Below are 22,863 nucleotides of genomic sequence, written 5' to 3'. Positions count from 1 at the left end.
GTTTTATCAGGTTTGTAACTTAACAAAACCGGACCTGGCCGTTATTGGCCGATCCAGACCGGACTTGGCCGATCCGAACCGGACCTGGCCGAACTAGGCCGATTTGGGCCGTAGAATAACTTGGCCGATCTTGGCCGATCTTGAATGTGCTCTAAATCGCTTGCAGCGACACATTTTCTTCTACGTGCGTTTTAAACGTGGAAAACATTTGGTTGTGAGTTTAGACATTTTCTTCCACGTGCTTTTTTTAAAACGTGGAAACTTTTGCTGTGAATATTTGGACATTTTCTTCCACATGCATTTTAAACGTGGAAAACCTTTGGTTGTGAATTTGGACATTTTCCTCCACGTGCGCTTAAAACGTGGAAAACTTTTGGTTGTGAATTTGGATATTTTCTTCCACGTGTGTTTAAAACGTGGAAATTTTTGCTGTGAATTTGGACATTTTCTTTCACGTGCTTTTACAACGTGGAAATTTTTGCTGTGAACTTGGACATTTTCTTCCCCGTGTGTTTAAAATGTGAAAATGTTTATCGTTAACTTGACATTTTCTTCCACATGCATTTAAAAAATGTAGAAAACTAACTAACAAACAATTCTTGATCTACAAGTGGGAATATCTAACCAAACTACTTTTATATATAGCTTTAAATGCTCCAACTTGATTTTTTTTACAATGAACTATATAGATGAACCCATACGAAAGCATCCAACGAGGACCTTTTTTTAAATATCTGTTTCCCAGACATAGCCTTCCTGGAAAATTTGATCTGTTGGCCGAATATTTCAAAAATCTTATTCCTAGAAATTAAGATCTGTTTCTCCGCAAAACCTAAATTTTTAATCTCAAAGTATCTTTCCTAGAAAATTTGATCTGTTTCCACAATTTTCAGAATTCAAATTTTGATCTGTTTTCCCTAATAGGACATCTGTTCCCCTCTCCTGGAAATTTTCATCTGTTTCCCTTTCTTTTTGTTATTGATTTCTGTTTCCCCCATAAAGTTCAATCTGTTTCCAATGCAATATCATCTTTTTTGGAAGGGGACTGGGAAACAGATATCTGTTTCCCAATTTATTATGTCATCTCCTAGAAATATTGATCTGTTTCTCTCTGATGACGTCATCAGCTGGAGCGGGGAAACAGATAGTTTTAAGGAGAAGGTCTCTCCTTGAAAATCAGATCTGTTTCCCCATTTTTCAAAAAAAGCTCTCTCCTGGAAAAGGGAAACAGATATTTCCGGGAAATGGGCTCGTTGGCTGCTTCTGCCCATAGTCTGCGGCCAGATCAGAAAATTATTATTTTTCACCCGGTTGGTTTCCAGAAACGCTACATTTTTTTATTTTCACCTCAATTGAAAATTTTTTCAAGCAATATCCTGGCATGAAGACTTATTTTCTTTTTGGTAATTTTGGAAATTATGATTGCCAATTATGTGACATTTTTTGCTTTTGCAGCATGCTTTTGAAAATTACAAAATGCCTTCTGCTAGGGGAATTTTTTCCTTTCGACGTTCTTTCAGATTATGAAAATGTTTCCCATTATATATGAGATTTTTTTTTCTTATTTTGCATTATACTTTTTTTTATATAAGAACAAGTAAAATTTTTTCTGAGCCTCGACTGCTCTTTTTTTTTTTGAGCTTCTATCATGTTCTTATTAATAGGATGTAAGTCAGGTATTTTAGGAATTATACCCAATTTTTATTACTTTGACCCCTAAATTGATTGAAATTGAGTAGTTTCAGGCTCAGCATTGTTCTTAAATTGTTCTTTTTTTTGGCGATTTTGAGCCTCGTTGTTCTTATAAAATTGTTCTCATATTAAAAAAAGTGTATGTTTGAAATTATAAAATTGTTTCCCTGTTTTGAAAGTTTTTTACTTTTTGACATGCATTTCAAAAAATATAACTTTTGGATGCTATAATTTTTTACCTTTTTTTCAATATTTTATATATTCTAGCTTTTCTCCAATATTTTATATATTAAACCTTTTTTCCAATATTCTATATATGAAAGAATATGCAAAATATTTCCTCTATTTTGAAAATATAAATTTTCCTTTGGTTTTTTTATTGTAAAATATTCTCAATTTTTGATGAACGAGATCAATTTTTGTAGATATACATTACCCCCTGATTTAAGAAAACGAGAAAAGAGAAAAAGTATTTTAGGTTGAAATTTTAAGATATTTGAGTTAAAAAAAAACTTCAAAAAAGCAGTTTGTTTTGAAAATAGAATATCAACTTTCTTTTGGTTCACCAGAGTTTGTACATGTTTAAAATGCATTGATAGAAATTTCCCTTGCTCTCGTGACGATCTAGACAGGAACCCGTCTGCGTATTTTTTTTAAATCTGATGAATACTATATATTTCGCCATCAGTATATAGAATCATAGAAATCATAGCATGGATCTCCAGGCTAGTGACGATCATGAAAATTACCAAAAAAAGTTTGTTCACCATGCAAATATCGAGAAAATAGCCCAAATCATGCCTCGAATTATTTCCCGATCACGCATCACGCAAACGGCTGGGTACAACTTTTTCAAATTGTATTATAAAATGGCTAACTTTCTCATTCCTGGGAAAACATACTGTACCTGCCCCGTCTCAGGGATCTTTTTGCTTCTAGGCGTCTCCGGCTAAAATCGGTGTTAAATCTACTTTTTGGTGTTTTGGTCCTTTTCCGTTGTACACTAGCAATCGGAAAGTTTCGCTGGGAATAAGGAAGTTTAGCAATTCTACGGTATGTAGTGTAAAAAACCTTTCGCTTGCGAACACGAGATTTTCGTATCGTGCGTAACCCCTTTTACAATTGATTTTAGCTTTATGCACAAGGGTAGTTGAACCCGACTAGGGATGCGGTACATCAAAGGCCGACTACCATTCCTCTCCGGTGGGAAATTGGCCCACTCCTTTAGAGCTTTAGCGTGGGCGGCCGCCAATCCGCCATCGAAATATCAGATAACATAATGGCTACTAATTAGCTAATTAGCATTTTCAAATTTTTTAATTTCATACTTTTAAAATGATAAAATTGTCCTAAAAAATCAAATATTTTCTTACAGTACAGTTCCGGATGGTCCAGAATTTCGTGAAATGTTTTGAAAATTGATAACTTCGCTTTTAAAAACTGGCGAAAAATAGCTAGTAACCAAAAGAGTATTATTCAATCTTTTCATTGTAGGCAAATCGATGTCAGCAGTCCACTTCAAAGCCGTTTTGGTTGAACTTCCAGCTCTGGTCAATGATGCTGATCTCCACATTTCACAAGTAAGATGATACTTTATGTAAATGGTTTTTCTTTCTAACAGTAATGGCGAGAGTACACTGTACATCAATTACTTTTTTGGGACAATTATTTGGACAGCTAAGATTTTCTCCGATATATTGTTTTTGGAAGAGTCACAAATAATAGGTAAAAGCGTTTCGGTGTAGGCAACCATCAGTACAACATACAACATCGGAGCCGCCGTGATTCATTAATTTTCAATAAAAAGTAGTAACATAACGTATGCTTTCTTCGCGAATATCACATTTTAGTTCAGTTCCCAGGCCTCGTTCCGTCATCCTTGTGTTGGCCCTATAAAGCAGTCAAAGTGGATACTATTAAGTTAATTGCAGAAAATGTTCACATTTTTAAGTGACATGACAATGGGTTGTCGAAAGAATGTTTCATGTTTTTCTTTTCGCACTTTAGCTCGCGTTAAACTTGGTCACTCCCATCATCAAGAAGGAAAAAACCTTGATTGGTTCAGTGAGTATCTTGCACTTTAGATGATTATTTGATATTTCAAATACATTATACATACATAATTAAAATACACTAACATCTCAATATATTTCGAACATGATTGTAGGTCGTTGGTCGCATTATTATATATCCTTGGAAATAGACCTTTAAGAGTATTCAACAAATGCCCTCCTTCTTCCCTCCTTCCTTCCTTTCTTTACTTGGGATATTAATGGACATCTACATCTATCAATGACAATTCTTTGCGTACAAGATATTTTAACCTTAATGTGTTGTTTTAGCTGAAGAATAGCCTCCTACCAGAAGCATTAAAACTGACGCAATCACCTCTTCTTCAAGGTAGATGGATAAATAGTTTTTTGATTATGATATGCCTCAAGTTTCGCATTATTCCATCAATTTTCATTTTCATTTTTATCAATGCCATAAGATAGTTCTCATAGTACATACACCCAAGTCAATACCCGACTACATGCAAAACTGTTTTCCTCACTTCCGGTCAACTATCAATTTCAAAACATATCCAGCCAAATATTTATTACCCATGTAATTACAGAACAAATAGCTTGATTGACAATTCTTAAAACGAAATGATCCACTGCGTAAACACTTGAATTATACATCTCCCATTGAATTGCCATTCGGCAATCGTTCTAAGTTCTTCCTCTTTTTCGCCTTGAATTGTTATAACGTAGGGAATTATTTTCGTTGTAAATTATCAAATCTTCACAAAATTAATGCTATTATCCTTAGGAATCGCTTTGACGTCCATGGTGTCTTTCTTGAACGAGTTAGTGTTGAGCGGCCAACCTGGATTCGGCTACAAAGACTTACTCTCGGTAAGGGTTTTTTCAGTTAAAAATTAGACAAGCAACACACTGTCAACAATAGGATTAGTTAGATATTTGGACAAAAGACCGATTGTATAAAATTGGTCTCAAAATGCACGACATCATTGCGAACCTAAGATACGAAATATGATTTTGTTCTTCATCAAGATGAAATTTCAAATTTTAATACCTCATTTTAAATGCGATCCCCTCTTAGTAAATAGGAAACCAAAGGACTCCCCTGGCGAAAACTTCATAAAACCTTACACCTCTCCCTAAAATATATAATTACATCTCGTTTGAAGTAACCTCTTGTTTCAAAACGAGGAGAAAGTATTGAAACTGCCTTTACAACGAGGAAAATGTAATATCTAACCTTGCTATTTGTGCTTAGATGCTGACAGCACCAATTTACGATAAGCCAGAAAATGGAACAACTCCCAATCTACACAAAATGGTAACTCCTATTATGTTTCTGTCTTTTACTCAAGCAGTTTTAATTTATTTTGATTGGGGTTATTTTTTGTCAAATTTTGCTATAAGTTAGATGTGTGTGCCGTTTTACAATCCAGTTCTTAAAATTTATGCTAGCTGTTTAAGGGAATTTCCCTCTTACATACAGCAAGTACGTCTCGATTTACTCATTATTTTGGCACACCTAAAACAACTTAGGATGGGGCTTTTTTCATGAAGTAATCACCGACTTTTCTTTTACAGGCTTTCCACTCGATAGCAAAATGTGTAGCAGCTTTGACGGTCACTTGTCGCAAAGAAGTCGAAGAAATTGTCGCTCGATTCGTACAACATATCGTTGTAAGAAACAATTAAATTTAATAGCTATTAAAATCCCCTCCAACTAACCTAGATCCGAATCGTATTCTTTCTTCCTTGACCAGGTCGATCGAAATGGCCCAATGTAGTATGAATGAAATCGAAAACCTCTTTGACAATGATTTTAATTTCTATCTTTTTCGTCTATAGTCACCATCATCCGATTCAGTTCGTTTGTTTTCCTTGTTGGCTGTCGGTGAAATTGGTGCTCATATGTAAGGACAAAAACCATTGTTGTTTTAAAGATTTTCGTCCTACTAAAACCTCGTACAGTTTTAAAAAAGCTAAACCTCAAAATTCCGAAGTTGGCTATGACAATTATTTAGAATCTCTTTAAATAGGTTCTCACCTGATTCAACCGTATATTGTTTTCTTGGTAAAACTCAAATATTCGTTACATAAATATCACACTGAATAATAGTTAGGCAAAAGAATGAAGCTGTTTATTGCAGGAATTTACAAACCAAGTATCTCAAATTTGATTATACCATTAACAATGTGACGACCAAAACCCTTGAAAATCTTAAACTCCTTTAAAATGACATTAAAGAGGTATAATTTTGAACACCTTTCTTCAGTGATTTGAGCAAGAAGGCAGATCTGAAGGATGTGATCGTTGGTTCATTTACCTCCGATTCCGAAGATATCAAGTCTGCAGCTTCTTATTCCTTGGGTAAGTAGTTAAGATGGAAGTGCTTGTTTAAAACTTACGCGAGGGAAAATGAAATGCTTTCTGAGCTTACCGCCGTATTTTTCTCTCCTTTAAATTTATGTTTATAATTGGGCTGCATCGTGTAAGGCTTAAAGGTGTGCACGCCCCCATGCGCACTTAAAAGCTTCTTAGGGAATGATAAATCACACGCAAAATATTGAGAATTTAATGCAAAAAGCAGCAGCATATCACACATCTTCTTATCACACGTCTGAAACTTTACATTTCATGATTTGGGAGTGTTAATGACCAAACTCCTGTTATTTTCAAATGATGGATCTTGAAATCCAGTTTGGCCTTCTCATTGATCTTCTGACACATCAGACCTCATGAGACGAAGTATGAATGGTTTTCCAATTATTTCTCAATTACGACAATCTTTCTTACAGGTCACATTTGCGTTGGCAATCTGAACGTCTACTTACCCTTCGTCTTACAAGAAATCGAAAGCAACCCCAAACGTCAATATTTGTTATTACATTCTCTCAAAGAGGTCAGTGCCGAGTTTATGTATTCGAGATAAATCGAGACGGACGGTATAAAGCAAAGTTGACATGTCTCCAAAATCACCGTCCACTTTGCTCGACGACGGTAAAAACACCAAAATATCGTCGTCTGTTTAGGCGAGCAAAGGCGATATAGAGCCGTACCAACTATCGACTTAGATGGATTCAGGGACAAAGCTCTTCATCTTTAAAGCATCTAAAATAGACATCTTAAGTCCAAGATAATTTATAAAAGCTATGTTAAATTTATCATCATTCGGACTCTTTTCTTTACATTTTTCATAGATCATCTCATGGCAATCATCAAAACCAACTGGAATCGAAATCCTGAAACCCTTCTTACCCTCAATATGGTAAAAAAAACTTAAAAACCTTAAAAATGAGCTACTTAGATTTAATTTGTCAAGAAATGATCTTCAATAATAAAGTTTTCTATATCCACCTGAAACAAGATATGCAATTTGATAAATCTTTTTCACCTGAACAGAAAATGCATTTAAAAAAAAGAGAAAATTTTTATTGTCAAATAGGTGGATGCTTAATTGTGATCTTCACATCCCAATTTAACATACCAAAATTTACTAAGGTTTTAAGGTTTTCTTCTTTTTAGGAAATTGTTATTCTCGAACAGTGAAAATTACGAAGAAGGCACGCGTAACGTTGTTTCAGAATGTCTCGGAAAACTCGCTCTCCTGGACCCACCAAACCTACTCCCGCAACTTCAAGTAAGCTTCCAAAATTAAAGTTTCTTACTAAAGTTCCGTTAGTATTTCACTAAACGAACACTTAATCAGCTTGAAATCTGGAGCTCTATCCCTTTGGACGATGTTGAAAAAAGCTTTAATTGACGAATTTGTTTGTTATTTGTTGTTGGGCTTACAATCTCAATTACCTCAATTTAGTGAGGAGGTTATAAAGTTTCTCCCTGATCAAAGTTTTATCTTGTAAATGGTAGGTTTTTGACTGAACTTTCGACTTACAAGTTCCGTCCCCCCCCCCTACTCTTTTGCCCAATAGTATTTTCACCTTTTATCCCAGTTATGTTTCTGCCAACGATTAATATTCTTTTTTTCTTTCACACAGGAACACTTATCATCGACCTCTCCACAAATGAGAAGTACAGTTATCACCGCATTCAAATTCACTATCGTCGACCAGGTAAAAAAGTCGCTTTCCCTTTCCTGGTCGTATTTTTTTTGACGGATATGATTGGTCGTTTTGATCGTCGTTTTGTGGTGTAGGTTTTCGAATATTCAAGAAAAAGGAATAAATTTCTGTCAAATTTCAGTGAAATGTCTTTCGCGAACCTGTCATTTTAAATATTGAAGCGTGATGATTTCTTGAAGATTTGTCTTAATCTTTTAGCCACAATCTATCGACCCTTACCTCATCAACTACCTTCAATTCTTCCTGGAACCCATTGTTGACACCGATCTCGTAAGTACAGGAGTAAAAAAAATCATTATCTAAAACTTCACACTGTCTTTTTCGGAAACGGCACCTTTAATAAACAATACAGCTGTCTTTTCATATAGGTTTGAAGAGTTGTTTGAAAAATAAACTTAAATGACAGAAGCTTTTCGTAAAAATCTGTTGTGAACGTTTCGACCTTATCCGAGTGCCATCATCGGTGGAAGGAGATAGAGGTGTCATCCATGTCATCTATATATTAATAGTGGTAGTCTGTATGTCGTTTTGTCGTCTTTCTTTCTGTCTGTGCTACTTTCGTTTTCGCACGCAATGTTTTTGTTCTTCCAAAAGATGACTTTTATTTTGTTCTTGCTCCACAAATTTGTTTAACGATATTCGCGCCGTTTTATAAAGACTTTGTTTTGATTGATAGATTAGACTTTTTCTTTTTTGGACCTACCTTTGGAGGTCCTATAAATTAACCCGTGTTCGTTCGTTCGTTCGTTCGTTCGTTCGTTCGTCCGTTCGTTACTAGCTTTTCTCGGGATTGGCTCATTAGTTTTTCCTAATTTTTGGCACAAAGATGCAAAATGGTAATGCCCAAAATGTGACGGAGCCCGATTTTAGAAAAAAATTCATTTCCGGCTGAAAATGCCGGAAATATGCCGGAAAAACCGGTTTTTTGGCATTTTCTCGAGATTTCATCATTAGTTTTTTCTGATTTTTTGCACAAAGATGCGTATTAGCAATGCCTAAAACATGGATTAGTCCGATTTTTGAGAAAAATTCTATTCCGGCTGAAAATGCCGGAAATATCCCGGAAATCGCCGTTTTTGCAGATTTTCATTGGACTTTTTCCTTTTAATTGGTTGTTTTTTCATTCAAAAACATCATTAATAGCAATCCCCACCATCAAGTATTTTCAATTTTCAATAAAATTGATTTTTGAAGCCGGAACTATTTTAAAAGTCGCCGGAATAGCCTATTTTCGCCGGAAAGACAGTATTTCTTGAATTTCTCGAGCTGAACTTTATATTTTTTTATGAAATTTTGCACACTGACGCAATATGACAATACCTAAAATGTGACGAAGCCCGATTTTCAAAAAACATTTTTTTCCGGCCGAAAATGCCGGAAATATGCCGGAAAAAACGTTTTTTTGACATTTTCTCGAATTTTTATTTTTAGTTTTTTCTGATTTTTTGCAGAAAGATGCGTATTCGCAATGCTCAAAACATGGCCGAGTTCGATTTTTGAGAAAAATTTTTTTCCGGTTTAAAATTCCGGAAATCGCCGTTTTTGCAGATTTTCATTGGATTTTTTCCTTATATTTCTATGTTTTTCACACAAAAACATTATTGATAACAATGACATAACAATTCCCTCTCCCCCTACCATCAATCAATGATGAATTTCTAGCGTTATGCATTTTCGCTAAACGCTGTTTTCTGACTGATTTTTTTTCATTTTTCTCCTTGCATTACTATCTAACTTACTTTCATCATCAGGTAGGTCCATTCAGCATCTAGCTTGTTTTTCTCTTTCTTTTCTTTTGTTTTATGTTTTCGAATGTAATTAACGACCTTATTTGATTTGAGACATTCGAATTCTTTTCAAAACAAAAGAAATCTTTTAAACAGAATCTATTAAAGAAAAGAACAAATTTAAAATAAAACACAAGAATCACATAACAAAGTTTGTTAGAACAACAGCAACATTAAAAATACATTCAAAAGGCGGTAAAAACTAGAATTCTTTCTTCGTAGAAACAAGGGAAATTGTGTGAATTTTAATTCACTTTTTGGAACTAATTTGACCAAATTTCTATTTTTCTGGGGGCAAAAAGTTGAAATTTTCCTATTTTTCCAATTCTTAGTGGGACTGAAGTTTGATTTTCCGGTTTTTCAAACTGCCATGTTTCAAAAAAGGCACCCTTAAGGCCGGCACATACCCATACCCATACCCTTCTCTTGCCTAAGTACTCCCCCCCCCCCGGGCTGCCTTTTTTCGACGAATCGCGTGTCATGTCTATTATTTCACTCCGCTTATCTTGACATCAAAGTTTTCCTAAACATCAAGAACTACGGCAAATATAACGCGAGCGAAGCGAGAAAAAAAATCTAATTGCAGAGCCGTCTGGGACGTCGCTGGTCGCCGGATGGTGTAATTTGGGAATGACGCCCTTTCTGTTTTCTGATCATTTTTGCCACAAAAATCTTTTTCAAAATATGGTTAAAAGATACGTCACCCGGGAGGGATAGAGTCAAACTTTGAAGATAATTCTTCCCTTTAGTTTTGATTTCATCGTGTTTAAGCCTCCTTCCCAACATCTCAAAGGACTTTAAAATGTGTTCAGCAAACAGCTAAACCGGCGTGCGACGCCGGGTACCGGCTAGTTTTATTTATTTTTCTTAAATATCATCGTCTTCAAAAGAAAGCTTTTACACTTGCAATAGTTTCTTCAGCCGTTCTAGATATATCCTTACATCTGCCCATTTCTCTTATAGAACGTTCGACGAGTATCCTTAACGACGCTCAACTCGGCTGCACATAACAAGCCAAGTTTAATACGTGACATCTTACCCAACATATTACCTCACCTCTACACCGAAACCAAAGTTCGAGTAAGTTATTTGGTAGTGCTTTTTGGCTGTGGATGTGCGAGCCAAATAAAAAGCAAGTCGGATGCTAAAAGAATTTCAGTCCTTTTTTTATTCTTTTAACTCTCACTGTTTAAAAAATTAAAAAAGTTATTCAATTTTGACTCTCCGACGAGTCATGTAAGCTCTGGACCACTTTTATAATTGAATTAAGTCCATAAATTAAATATTATTTTATATATTTGTGAACAAATTACTTTAACATTTGTTCTCGATTGATAGAAAGAACTGATACGTGAAGTGGAGATGGGACCCTTCAAACACACCGTCGACGATGGCCTTGACATCAGAAAGGTATGTTCCCTACTTATTTAAACGAAACAACAATTCATCCCCAACCTTCTTCTCCAGTTTTAAAAGCCTTTAAATCACAAGTCTATGTACGGAATTTATCTTCAAATTCAACATCTGGATGGTTTATTTCAACTTTCCACAACATTTATAATGCTCCAACTATTCTGGAACATAACCAAACATTTTCAGAGGAGGAGGTAGTTTCAAAATAACTCAAAACAATGTAACGGTATACAATAAATGATTTTTGGGTTTCTTTTTTGTTTTCAGGCTGCTTTCGAATGCATGTACACGCTGTTAGACTCGTGTCTCGATCGATTGGACATCTTCGAATTCCTCAATCACGTTGAAGCCGGCCTCAAAGACCACTACGACATTAAAGTTTGTGGCCAACCAAATTTAATTTCATTTAGAATACTTTGAATTTTAGCCTTCATCGAGCAAACAAGGAAATACGGTTACTTAAAGCTCAAAGTCCTGCCAGTTTAATTATGATTGACGACAAATTTCGTCTTGATTGCACTAATTTTTTACACTCTTTTTACTGAAAATGATTATTCGTCTTGATACACTGTTTTGACTTCGTATTGCTTTTTTTCTTCTAGATGTTAACGTACCTCATGCTTGTCCGTCTTTCAAGTTTATGTCCAAACGCTGTGCTACAACGTAAGCTCCTTTTCTCAGTCTCTTGTTCAATCTATTTTTGGTTGTTGAAGCAAAATATTTTTTCGAACTCTTGACCATGTGTACGTAAGTTTCGTTCTCAGTTTCACGATGATGGCACTCGGATGTTTTGCGAACTTCTGACCATGTGTTATTGATATAAACAAACAACGCCTTCTACTTGTTACATGTCGTATCGGCTCTTTTTACGTCGACCCTCATTATGCCAGCGACGAAAAAAATAACGCTAATAAAGTCTAGCGTAAAAAGCGTATTTGTGTCTTATATAGCTTATAGCAGATCCATCAACAGATTCTCTTCGCTTAATAGACTTTTTGAACCATTTTCATAATACTAGATTTGGACCGTATCGTCGAGCCTCTTCGAACAACCATCAATTCGAAAGTGAAAGCGAACTCTGTCAAACAAGAATACGAAAAACAAGATGAGTTGAAGCGATCCGCGTTACGCGCCATTTCCGCATTGTGTACCATTCCGGATGCCAGTAAGTCTTCTGCAGTAAATTATCATCAAGTCTGAAGTTGGATACGCTTTTCGCCTAGAGAAAGTTTAACTGACGTTATATGGACGCTAGATTGACGTTGTTTCGTGTGGTCGAATTCTACGTTTGGAAGTTTCTTTCAGGGTTCGCTACTTAGTTTTCCTTCTTATTATTAGTTTTTTACCACATTCCTCTCTTTGTTATGATCTTTTAATCAAATATAATATTTTGATTCTTGGCATTGCTATTTCTAAGCCGTAAATCAAGAGCGGGTGCAAGTTATTACACTTAAAACTGTAAAATTTCATGCCTCCGTTCTTTCTCAGATACTCATCCAAACTTATCGGACTTTCTAACGCAAATTCGTGCCAGTGCCGATACAGCGGCCATGTTTGAAGCCGTGCGACGCGACCCAACAACGTCGTCATCTTCAACCGACGTTTCCATGGGAATGTCTTATTCTTAGTCACATGGCTATGCTTAAGAGCTCCGATTCGTCGATCTAGCTTTGATAAGCGAATGTTCATATTTGGAACAGAGACTAGTGTATTTTCTAATTTATGATGGTGACTGACAAAATATTGAAAATGAATGGAATACCTTTTTGTTTTATGATACAAGTGCTTAGCTTAAAATAAAAAGGAAAACTTTTTATTGATTGTGCTAAAAGATAGCATGCATTTTTTTGTTATTTAGTGAAATTTTGAAAATTTCATATAATTAGCTTTGTATAGCATTATATACTAAAATTTCTAGTTCTTTAAATTTCTTAGAAAAACGAACAAAGTAAAAAAAAAATATAATGTGTGGTATAGGTGTGTGTTTGACCTAGTGAGTACGTCGTGTCAACTATCTAAAGCTAATCTCAAAAATATGAGGACACTTAATCAATTTATGCTGACTGGAAAAATTTCCCAGGAGAATAATCTAAAAGATTAAAGATTTTTGGAAAGCTGAAAGAAGAAGAAGAGAGGATGAAATTTTTTTTCCACAAGTTCAAAAATCATACAACTGACTTTTTGGAATATTTGAACCCTGCTGATTTTCCTTTGAATTATGCCTAAAAGGTTAAAAAATGATCTACTTCAAAATGTGGTAACATTTTTTAGAAGAAAGATATGAAAAATCTGAGCACAGATTTGAAATCAGGAAGGATCAAATCTTCTAAAAAGTGTCATGATTTTTGAAAGAAGAAAAAATCTTCATCTTTCTTGTATTTTCTTTTCAAAAATCTGTTATCTATAAGATTATTTACCTTCGAGAATGTATAGCTTTTCAATGTAGCATAAATGCGTGCTAAGATATTTTTAAAAGGTAAAGTGTTCAAAATTTTCAGTTTGGAGCATCATGCCCGATCTACTCATGGCGACTTTGAAATCTTATTTGTCATTTTAAATGAATGGTCACTTTAAGTTAGTCACATAGTTACCTAAATCGAGACATCTGATATCCCTTCAAAAGGTATGCACTCTATGGAGAAAGAATGGGTAAAAACGGGTTTTGTTTGTATTCCAATGTGTGAAGGGATGTTTTTATCGTGAACTCTTTTATTTTTATTTTACAGAAACTATTACAATAAATAATTGTTAGATAAAAAAACTAAGATAGGTGGAACTGGTATATGCTCCGAGTAACGTCAAGTTTGTCCCCACTGAATGAAACCAAAGCCATGAAAAGACACAGTTCCATGTAAACACTTCATAGACGTGAGTATACATTTTAACTTTTTTTCCAACATTTATAGTTTAAGCAGTGTTATAATTCAAGTTATGAGCCAATCAAATAAAGTTAGTAAATACAGAAACACGAGCATTACTTTGATGTTTCTTTGGCATTCTGTTCTCGTCGCATCAGATTGAAAATATTGGTACCACACCCAGCGTTCATTGCTCAGTGCATTGCATTTGTCTTTTTGACAGCATTTGCTCTGAAATATATTACAATATGTAATAGTTATCGGAGAGTTGCGAGTACAATATGAGAAATATTTTACGAGTTCCGAGATTTTTCCGTACAATATTTTATATACGGAAAAAATCCGGAACAAGTGAAATATTTCCATATTGTACGAGCAAATGTCTGATAACTGGTTTATCGTTGACTCAAAAAATGCACTTTTTGTGTTGGAAAAAAGCGCAGGGCACTTTTGTAGCAAAGTGACGTTATATTGCTGCTACCGCTACAATGCAACAACATCTTTTCGTCAATTTATATTCTTACATGTAAAATACAAGATATATTGTACTCTTTTTAACCAATCAGATTGCTGATATTTTTTTGATCACCGATAAACAGTGAAATAATTATATATAAGTGCTCAAGAAAATTCAAGAAAATTCAAAAAAATTCGAGCGAAATATTTAGAGATAAAGAACTAAGTTGCAATTGCTACTAGGTGTCTCATGCTGGCGCAATATTCAGGCAATGCAGTGTATTATAGATTTCATTACAATTCAAAAGTTTTCTTTTAGGTTCCCAAGTCCCAGAAATAGATCCCTTTCTTCCTCCTAGAGCCTTACAAAAAAACTCATACTGGCATTAATAAAACTATTTTTAAGTAACAAAACATGGGTGCTATGGACGTTCAATTGACGTCGTTATGACGTTATGTGCCATTTAAGCACTTACCATACATTGTGTAGCATCAAATGGCAATTTATTGCAATAGTTTTCACAAAATGATTTCTTCATACAGCCTAGAAAAATAATGACAGTGGTATTTTACATTTTTTGTGTAATTAATGACGTAGCATGACGCTTATAGACATGTCTAGAATCAAACTTTGGTAAACTTGATAAGAATTTATTAGCTACTTGAGTTGATAGTGCTTTTAATGACGTCTTTCATTATAGCATAGATTTCATAGTTGTGTTACCTTTGAAAAATACGTATTTAAAAGTGTTGCCCAGTTGTTCATAATATCGTGCAGTGATGCAAATTTGGTTGGTATTTGAACAACTTTTTAGAAGTTGCGTGTTGTTGCACGCCTTGCTTGAAGAGGACATACCACAATCGTAACATGATAAACAATCACCTGTGGAAAGGATGATATTACTGAGAGAGTATTCGAATTAGATAGCGGTTTTGTGCTTGTTTAGCGCTTGTTGAAACGAAAAAAGAGGATCAGGTCTGGTTAGAGTGGTCGCTGGCTACAAACTGAACAGTATTCTTCACTGTTCAGTTGGTGGCCGGACATTTAATTGAAGAAAATGCAGACCACCATGTTTCACTGATCAGCTCGTAGCCAAAGACTCGCCAACTCGCTGTTTAGCTCGTGGCCCAGACCACGCCCAATAGCTGTTCAGTTCGTAGCCGGTGACCACTCTAACCGGACCTGATCCAAAGAAAAAATTCGAAAAAAGATCGGAAAATCGACTTCTTCGATAATTGTGCTAAAATTTACACACGAGTGGTTCTTTGATCTTATCATGGATTTATTATAGAGACTCTGGATAAACATCGAATGAAACGGTGGAGAGCGAAGTATTGTCTTTCTTTTGTTTCAGAAAACAATCGATGTACAGGCTTTATCCGCGAAGGACAACTGTCATTGCGGCTCGAAGGACTCTGATTTTGAAAAATGATTAATACTCTTATTTCTAAAGAGCTGTCTAACTTTTTCTATGCGTACTTTTGCTGGCCAAAGGTTTGAAAATAAATGCTAGAATATCAAGCGAATACATTTATGAAATCTGGTGTGAGAAAAACATCATTAGACGAGTAAATTCAAACAAAATGCTTATAATGACACGAAATTTTGAATTGGGAATATCTTTCCAATATTTCTCCGAGAAGAGCTGAGATTTACATGTATTAGACGTGAGTCTCATAGCTTCACTGTGATATGAAAATCTTTTGGTGGCACGTGGTGGCACGGTCATCGCATTTTAAAACGTCATAGTTAGTAATTAACTAGATGAGTTTGACTCTCGGAGGAGAACTTAAAAGCTCATTTGGGAATTGGATAAGTGTATTTTGATGTGAAATGCAATTAAAATGCTATGAAGAATCATGTTAATGGTGGAAGGAGGGTGAACAATAATGTCATTACTGCGGACAAGGCTTGTACATGAGAAATTGGCAAAAATCAGCGAGTTGTTTTTCCAGTGTCTATAATAATTCCTTGATCTTATAGCATCCTTGATGTGAAAAAGTTTTTCCAAAAAATTTATTCCGTCGAAAGATATAATCCAAAGTTTATCACTGATTGACTTAAAAAAAACCATTAAATAAACTAACAACAAAGCTGTATTTTTTGACTGAATAAATATTTTTTGATACGCATTTATGACGTTTTAAGATTCAACAGTCTCTGATATAAAAATGAAGATCATAGCATTATTCTAAATAAGTTGATTTTCTTCATTTTCCCATTTTTTAAAGATTTTTCTTTTTTAATAATATTCCTTTCTGGATTATATTTTTAACGAGCACAAAATCGCTATCTACTTCGAATTCTATCAAAACTTACAGTCTTTTTATCTCCGCTACAAATTATAATATTGAGACAGACTTAAGGCCGTGATCGATTGTCAATATTAAATATTCAAAAACTGTTACTATATTTGGATATAAATCTAAAATTGATCGCTTCCTTACACCTATCAATAGTCTAAATTATATTCAATCATAGAATATTGATCTATTATAATTTGGGCCCTTACACTTGCTCAAAATTATAGGTAATTTTGCAAACAATAGGAACACTTGCCCTTTGTTCAAGAAGAGAAATATTTTCTCTCTCTTTTGGAGAAAAATTGAATGGAAAGTGTTTGTTTACATAATCGAAATCAATTGTTTTTCCTTTCTTTCTATTGTTGATTTGAAAAATTGAAAAATTTCAATTTAAATCAACTCTCGCTCAATAATCGAACAATAGAGCACTTTCCTGCACTTTCATGAATTTGAACATAATTTCAAATTCAACTTTTTACCTTACATTCAGCAATATTAGCTCAATAACATTTATGATCCATATATTGTAACAGTTTTTGAATATTGATTTAATATTGACAAGTGTATCACGGCCTTTAAAGTCAAATTGTTTAATTTATCAGTGAGTTCAGGCAGTTATCTACGAGTCTGTAGTACTTTTTTAACAATCTTAAATGGGACTACCAGTAATAGCTATCATTGGGTTTCAGAGTAAATCTTGAATGTAAAACTTAGAAAAGTCTTGAGAAAAATTTTTAGTTTTCTTATTTGCTTACCTAATCTCATCCAATCAGAAAATAAAATCATGGCCAATAAGGTATCCAGGCAAGTGTACGCCATTGATGGGTGTGGCCTGCAATTCACGCTTTTTCTTTTATTAGAGGCCTGTAATTTAAAAATTTTGCCGATTTCGAAACCCAAAATCATAAAAAAATTCAGGACAATTCAAAAGGCCTAAATAAACTGAACAAGAATTATCTCTCCATACTAAAAAAACATGAAATGTAAACGAAATTTATCCCATATAATCGTTTTTCTATCAACAAGAGCAGCTCTTCACTTACTAAAATAAAATTTGTGTTAACTCAAAAACCAAATCAGTAATCAGAGTGTGTCCACGGATTCTCAATTTCGTGTTATCGACCACAGAAGTCTACTTAACCTCTCATCTAAATGTCTGATTAAGAAATATTAAACGGTGTCCCCCTTATGTTGTTATCTGACGGTTAGATCATCTTCAACTCCCATATGATTTCGCGCACATTTTTGTCTCCTCTGTATATTTTTCATATATTTTTCTTGTCTTTTTTCGTTTTTTTCTTTAATTTTCATTTTCACTGTTTTCATTACTTCTACTTTTTATTTTTATTCTTCCGTCATTTGATTTTTTTGAAAATTAATTCTTTTTCCTTTTCGAAACGTCACATTATTGACAAAATACACTCTGTGAGAGTTGAGTAGTGTTTACCATGACTTTCCTCTCGACTGTCTAAATCAACCTTTAACAAGCGATTCAAATACTCTCTAAGCCTGTAAGTGGTATTTTTGTCGTCGTAAAAATTCTCCAAATAATTGATTTGAATGGGTGCAAAGCAAGAAACCTTTTTTTTCAAGAATAGAAAAATAGCTTTCTAAAGTTATCAAATTTTCTGCCTTACTGCTCTTTTACTCTTTACAGTCTGAGGCAAGTTTAATCGGAGTTAATTGCGCTAAACTCCTTCCAATTAATAGGGGCCTCACAGCCCCGGTGGAAATATTTCCACTAGCGGGGATAAAAATTTCTATTGAAATCCTATTGGGGTAAAAAGTTGTTCAAAGGTTAAAAATCCAGTGGGCATGGCTTTGAAGTGCAATTTTTATACATTGAATTTCGAATAGGGATGAAATCAAAGTCAATTTCCCAGTTAGGCTGAAAGTATTTTTCCAGTATTTTTCCAAGCGGGAACGAAATTTTTGGCAAGTTTTCGAGTGGGGTATTAAATTTAGTATTTTCTTCTTTTTACAATTCAACTTTACTTATAGCAGATCATCAGCTTTGCGCATACCACGCTCTGCTTTAAAGGAATATGGTTAATGTGACGACATGACCTGGTTGTTCAGCCAAAATATTCCAAACCACATTACCTTTTGCTTGAAAACGAAAGCGAAGTGGATGGGCTCTAATGGATGATATAAATTAACGTTTGTTTAAGCGCGACCGTTGCTTTAGCCTACAACGCGCCATTAAAAAGTCCTTTTATATTTATCCAAACTCTGGATTAAAAAGATCAAAGTGCTGCGCTAAACTTGACAGATTATTTTACGGACTTACGGAGCCATGGCCTTTTTCATAGTGGATACGTCCAATGCGTGGAGTAATCAGAATCTGTTTGGAGACAAAATTCGTTTGGAAAATGATTTAAATAATAAGTCAAGCGTGGAATATGGACCCCTAACGATCAGGTTTTTTTTTCAAAGACCCCTCTTAAGTTCTAAACTAACTGGACGGCCAGATGGTTAGATTTGCTGAAAAGAGAACCAACATAAGTGTCCAAACGGGCTTATTCTTATCTTATTTAAAAAATTTAAAATTGCTCTTAAAAAAAGTCTTTGAATTATTTATTTAGACTAAAAAACGAACTAAATTTTTTTTGGTCCCAAATGGTCATTTAAATATTTTGATTAAAATTGTCACAGTGTCTTTTATTATTTTTCCCTTCTTTAAAAAAATGACAATATGTTTTCAAAGATATATATTTTCCAAGTGTGTACTTTATTTTAATTTTTATCTTTTTAAATATCTTTTCAAAATTTTCCAATCCTTTGTTTGCGGGTTTCCTTCTGTCAAGAAAAACTTCGAAAACGGGATTGGAAAGATTGATTTTCTTTTTAATAGAAATTGTGAAAGAATTTTTTTGTCTTCGGTTTGAATTTTAGATTATTTTTCCTTTCTGATATTCATTTGATGACTGAAAAAAAAATTGTGTAAATTTAAATGAAAAGAATGTCATGAGAAATTGACTTTTTGTTTTGAAAATAATTTGATACCAATTTTAAAGAAATAATTTCAAATAGAAATTATGAATTTAAGACTGTTTATCTAAGGTTGCAAAGGTGCTTCTCTATTCTGATTGGCTTACAATTTTAATTTTTTGCAATCTGAACCAATGAAATTCAATATTTCAATCATATGGTTTTGGTATTCAATCACATTGATGTCGAAGTATGGTAAGTCACATTGTAATGAATTACCCAAATCAAACATTCCAGATTTCAGGGTGGAGTCAATGATCTTTGTGGGCATAAATAATTTGGGTCGAAATAATACCCTTTTTCCAGATCGTTAAACTTTTTTTGGGAACACCGATCAATTTGAGCATAATCGTATTGTATTTCCAATATTTTTTTCTGATCCTTAAAATAAATATTACCAAGACCTTGCGCAAATGTTGCTCTTCTGCTGTCATGCACACTCGTCATATGTCATGATCTTCTGTCCCCAATTTCCTCGATAAAGGAGACCAATTTTATTTAGGATAGACACAATGAAGCGTTTTTCAATGACTTTACTGGGCATATAAGATATATCAAAAGTTAAGTCAGAACATCCTCAAAAGTAGACCAAGTAATTGTGAAATGAAGTCACTGATATCACTCTCTGATTCAAAATTCCTGAGCACCGAGTTTCCCATAATTCTGGCAATCAAAAAAAACGTAGGTCTCTTTTGTTCTATACTTTGAATTCGAGAAGAGTCGATTAAAGAAGTCAAGTCAAATAATTTCCAATCCAACTTTTAGGTCATTCATCGACGTACGAAGGATACCATTGTTACCAGTGCAAAGCTGAAGATGAGCAGCAATGTGAAAAGAGCTTCAAAACCAAGTCCTGTAAACTCGGATGTGCAATCACTTCTTATCGATTCCGATCCGTTTTCTCGGAGAATCGGGTAATCGAGGAAACGCGTTTCGAGAAGAAATGTTGGAAAGCAAACGATAAAGACTTTTGTGACCATTTAAAGATTGTCAATAAAGGCGTCACTTCATGCTTTGTAAGTCGTTCATTTTGATATCAGATTTTTTTTCCATCAACCTTTTTTCAAGTACATTAAAACCCCAAATCAATGGGCACTCTAAAAGGTGGACACCTTTGACAATTTTCTTCGGTGTCCGCTAATTGGAGGTTCCACTGTATTTCCAACAAGTAAAAGGTTGATCTCCTTCCTTTGCTTGCAATCAAGTTTGTCAATGACCAAACTATTAGTTAAAATAAGCTTTCGTCCAGAAAAAAAATATACCAAATTCGAAAAGCAGGATCCGACTCTTAATTCGTCGTAATATCATGATCATCAGCAGCTTAACAAAACAATTACCTATTATGCGGCTACCCCATGTTACGGACGTGGTAAGGCCTAAATAGGCATTGGGAAAACCGTCATCATTGGGAAAAATAGCTAAGTAGAATTTCATTATATGAAAGAATAGCTTGAAACATCAGGCTTATTTGGGGAAAAATCAAATTTTGGAAGAAAAATCTATACTTCTAAATTTCCGCTATAAACAATAGATATTTTTACTTCGGTTGGTGTATAGGTGGATCATTATCGAGCGATCAACCTCAATGAAGTGAATACATAAGAGGCAATATTCACGATCAACCTCAATAATGAAATTATTCACCATAGGTCAACGAAACCAGGGTGCATATTTCCCTGAACTTTATTTTGGCCTGTGGTTTTAAAAATAGGTCAGTGCTTAATTTACTGTTAATTTACTTCTTTGTGTAGGCGAGAGGATGCAAACTCAACCAATGCAACTGGAATATCAAAAGCTTAACGGACATTGCTGATTACGGACGTTATCGGATGAATTCAAGCTCAAGGATAAACAATCACCACCATCTCATCTGTTTAATCATTATGACATTTTTGTTTGTTTCTTTGTATATACTTGTGTTCTCAATCAAATGAAAAAGTAGAATTAGTATTTTAAAAACTGTTTACAAGTTTATTTTTTATTTTTTATAAGAACAAACTATATAAGAACATAAGGCCTTGAAGGCCAAAATGTTAAGAACAAACATTTTAAGGCTTTGCAGACAGAAAATAAGAACATGTTAAGAGCATTTTTAGGTTTAAAACTCAAAAAGTTAAGAACTTCCCGAGGCTTCAAATATTTTAGATGCTCTTATAAAAAAACGTGTAATCTCTAATCTGATTTAAGTGTTATTACACGTTTTTTTAATAAGAACATCCCAAATTTTTGAAGTCTTTGGAGGTTCTGAACTTCTTTAGTGTTAAAGTCTGTATATGTTCTTAACATGTTCTTATTTTCACCATATTATGAGTATTTTTGTATTTTATTGTTACTCGTATTAAAAATCAGCATGGGATTATTTTGATACCGCACCGTATGTTCCATTTGAAATATTACTTTTTCTTATTGTGGTAGTTTTACTAGGCTTTACTGCATGGATTCATATGCACTCTTTTCTGATCATTTGTTTTTTTCGAGAACTGATTGAACTGATGGTTTTTATTTGCTTGATTATCACACCCCTGTGTCACAGACCCGCTGGGGCCCCAGCCCCACTGGAAAATTTGGCAGAAATTTCGTCACCGGCTGGAAAAATACCCCAAACTTCAGCTCAACTGAGAAATTGACTTTTATTTTATCTCAATTCGAAATTAAATGTTTAGAAATTACACTCCAATAACCATCCCCACTGGATTTTTTAACCTTTGAACAATATAATTTGTATCCCCATTGAGATTTCAATCGAAATTTTTATCCCCGCTAAAAGAAAAAGTCTCACCGGGGCTGTGAGACAGGGGTGTATTATCAATTTAAGGAGTTAAGCCATAAGTGGCTTCCAGGATAGAGTGCAGGGCAGCTGCTTGGAGTAAAGTTTAGCATCGCTAAGCTCTACGAAGGAAGGAGGGACATAATTGATTATGCCTTATATAATTTTCTCTTATTACCTTGTATTAGGAAATCAATTTTTTCTCCCAGTTAAACACACGGTGAGTATGTGACTATATGTTACAGTCTATAACACAGTAGAAAGTTAATGAATATCCTCCCTTTGTAATGGAGTTTTTAAACTATCAAGCTGCTCCCTGCTGTTGTCGTTTCACAATATTCGCAGAGTAGAAAAAAAAGAAAGAATCATGATTGTCATTTTGTTGATGACGAAACTTTGAACTTGACGTCAAAGAAATATGTGTGTAGGTTGTTTTTAGAAAAAGTAATGTATAAGTTTATATTTTAAGATTTAGTTCATTTTTTGAC

At 34.3% G+C, this 22,863-nt stretch overlaps 1 protein-coding gene and 2 long non-coding RNA genes across 3 annotated transcripts in view; 2 read left to right on the top strand and 1 right to left on the bottom strand.

The window, feature by feature from the left end:
* LOC136824254 (cullin-associated NEDD8-dissociated protein 1-like) overlaps positions 1–12,758 on the top strand; it is a 35,939-nt gene extending 23,181 nt beyond the window's left edge. The window contains exons 19-37 of the mRNA XM_067080424.1: positions 3,187–3,272; positions 3,700–3,756; positions 4,035–4,092; positions 4,507–4,592; positions 4,978–5,040; positions 5,301–5,396; positions 5,565–5,629; positions 5,993–6,087; positions 6,516–6,619; positions 6,918–6,985; positions 7,243–7,357; positions 7,716–7,790; positions 7,998–8,069; positions 10,550–10,666; positions 10,925–10,996; positions 11,267–11,377; positions 11,602–11,662; positions 12,018–12,164; positions 12,488–12,758. Coding sequence (XP_066936525.1) covers positions 3,187–3,272; positions 3,700–3,756; positions 4,035–4,092; positions 4,507–4,592; positions 4,978–5,040; positions 5,301–5,396; positions 5,565–5,629; positions 5,993–6,087; positions 6,516–6,619; positions 6,918–6,985; positions 7,243–7,357; positions 7,716–7,790; positions 7,998–8,069; positions 10,550–10,666; positions 10,925–10,996; positions 11,267–11,377; positions 11,602–11,662; positions 12,018–12,164; positions 12,488–12,627 — 1,688 coding nt within the window. The 3' untranslated portion in view covers positions 12,628–12,758. The remainder of the gene's footprint in view (positions 1–3,186; positions 3,273–3,699; positions 3,757–4,034; positions 4,093–4,506; positions 4,593–4,977; positions 5,041–5,300; positions 5,397–5,564; positions 5,630–5,992; positions 6,088–6,515; positions 6,620–6,917; positions 6,986–7,242; positions 7,358–7,715; positions 7,791–7,997; positions 8,070–10,549; positions 10,667–10,924; positions 10,997–11,266; positions 11,378–11,601; positions 11,663–12,017; positions 12,165–12,487) is intronic.
* Positions 12,759–13,665: 907 nt separating this feature from the next.
* LOC136824273 (uncharacterized) lies at positions 13,666–17,577 on the bottom strand. Its single transcript, XR_010849115.1, has 4 exons — positions 17,373–17,577; positions 15,038–15,196; positions 14,790–14,857; positions 13,666–14,088 (listed from the first exon to the last, which is right to left on the bottom strand). It is a non-coding gene; the product is annotated as an uncharacterized lncRNA (long non-coding RNA).
* Positions 17,578–19,430: 1,853 nt separating this feature from the next.
* On the top strand, positions 19,431–21,551 carry LOC136824272 (uncharacterized). Its single transcript, XR_010849114.1, has 3 exons — positions 19,431–19,803; positions 20,374–20,624; positions 21,360–21,551. It is a non-coding gene; the product is annotated as an uncharacterized lncRNA (long non-coding RNA).
* Positions 21,552–22,863: the final 1,312 nt, after the last annotated feature.

This window comes from Clytia hemisphaerica, unplaced genomic scaffold, assembly GCF_902728285.1.
Source record: "Clytia hemisphaerica strain Z4C2 unplaced genomic scaffold, Clytia hemisphaerica genome assembly, whole genome shotgun sequence".
Lineage (NCBI taxonomy): Eukaryota > Metazoa > Cnidaria > Hydrozoa > Leptothecata > Clytiidae > Clytia > Clytia hemisphaerica.
This window is presented reverse-complemented; position numbering and strand designations above follow the sequence as displayed.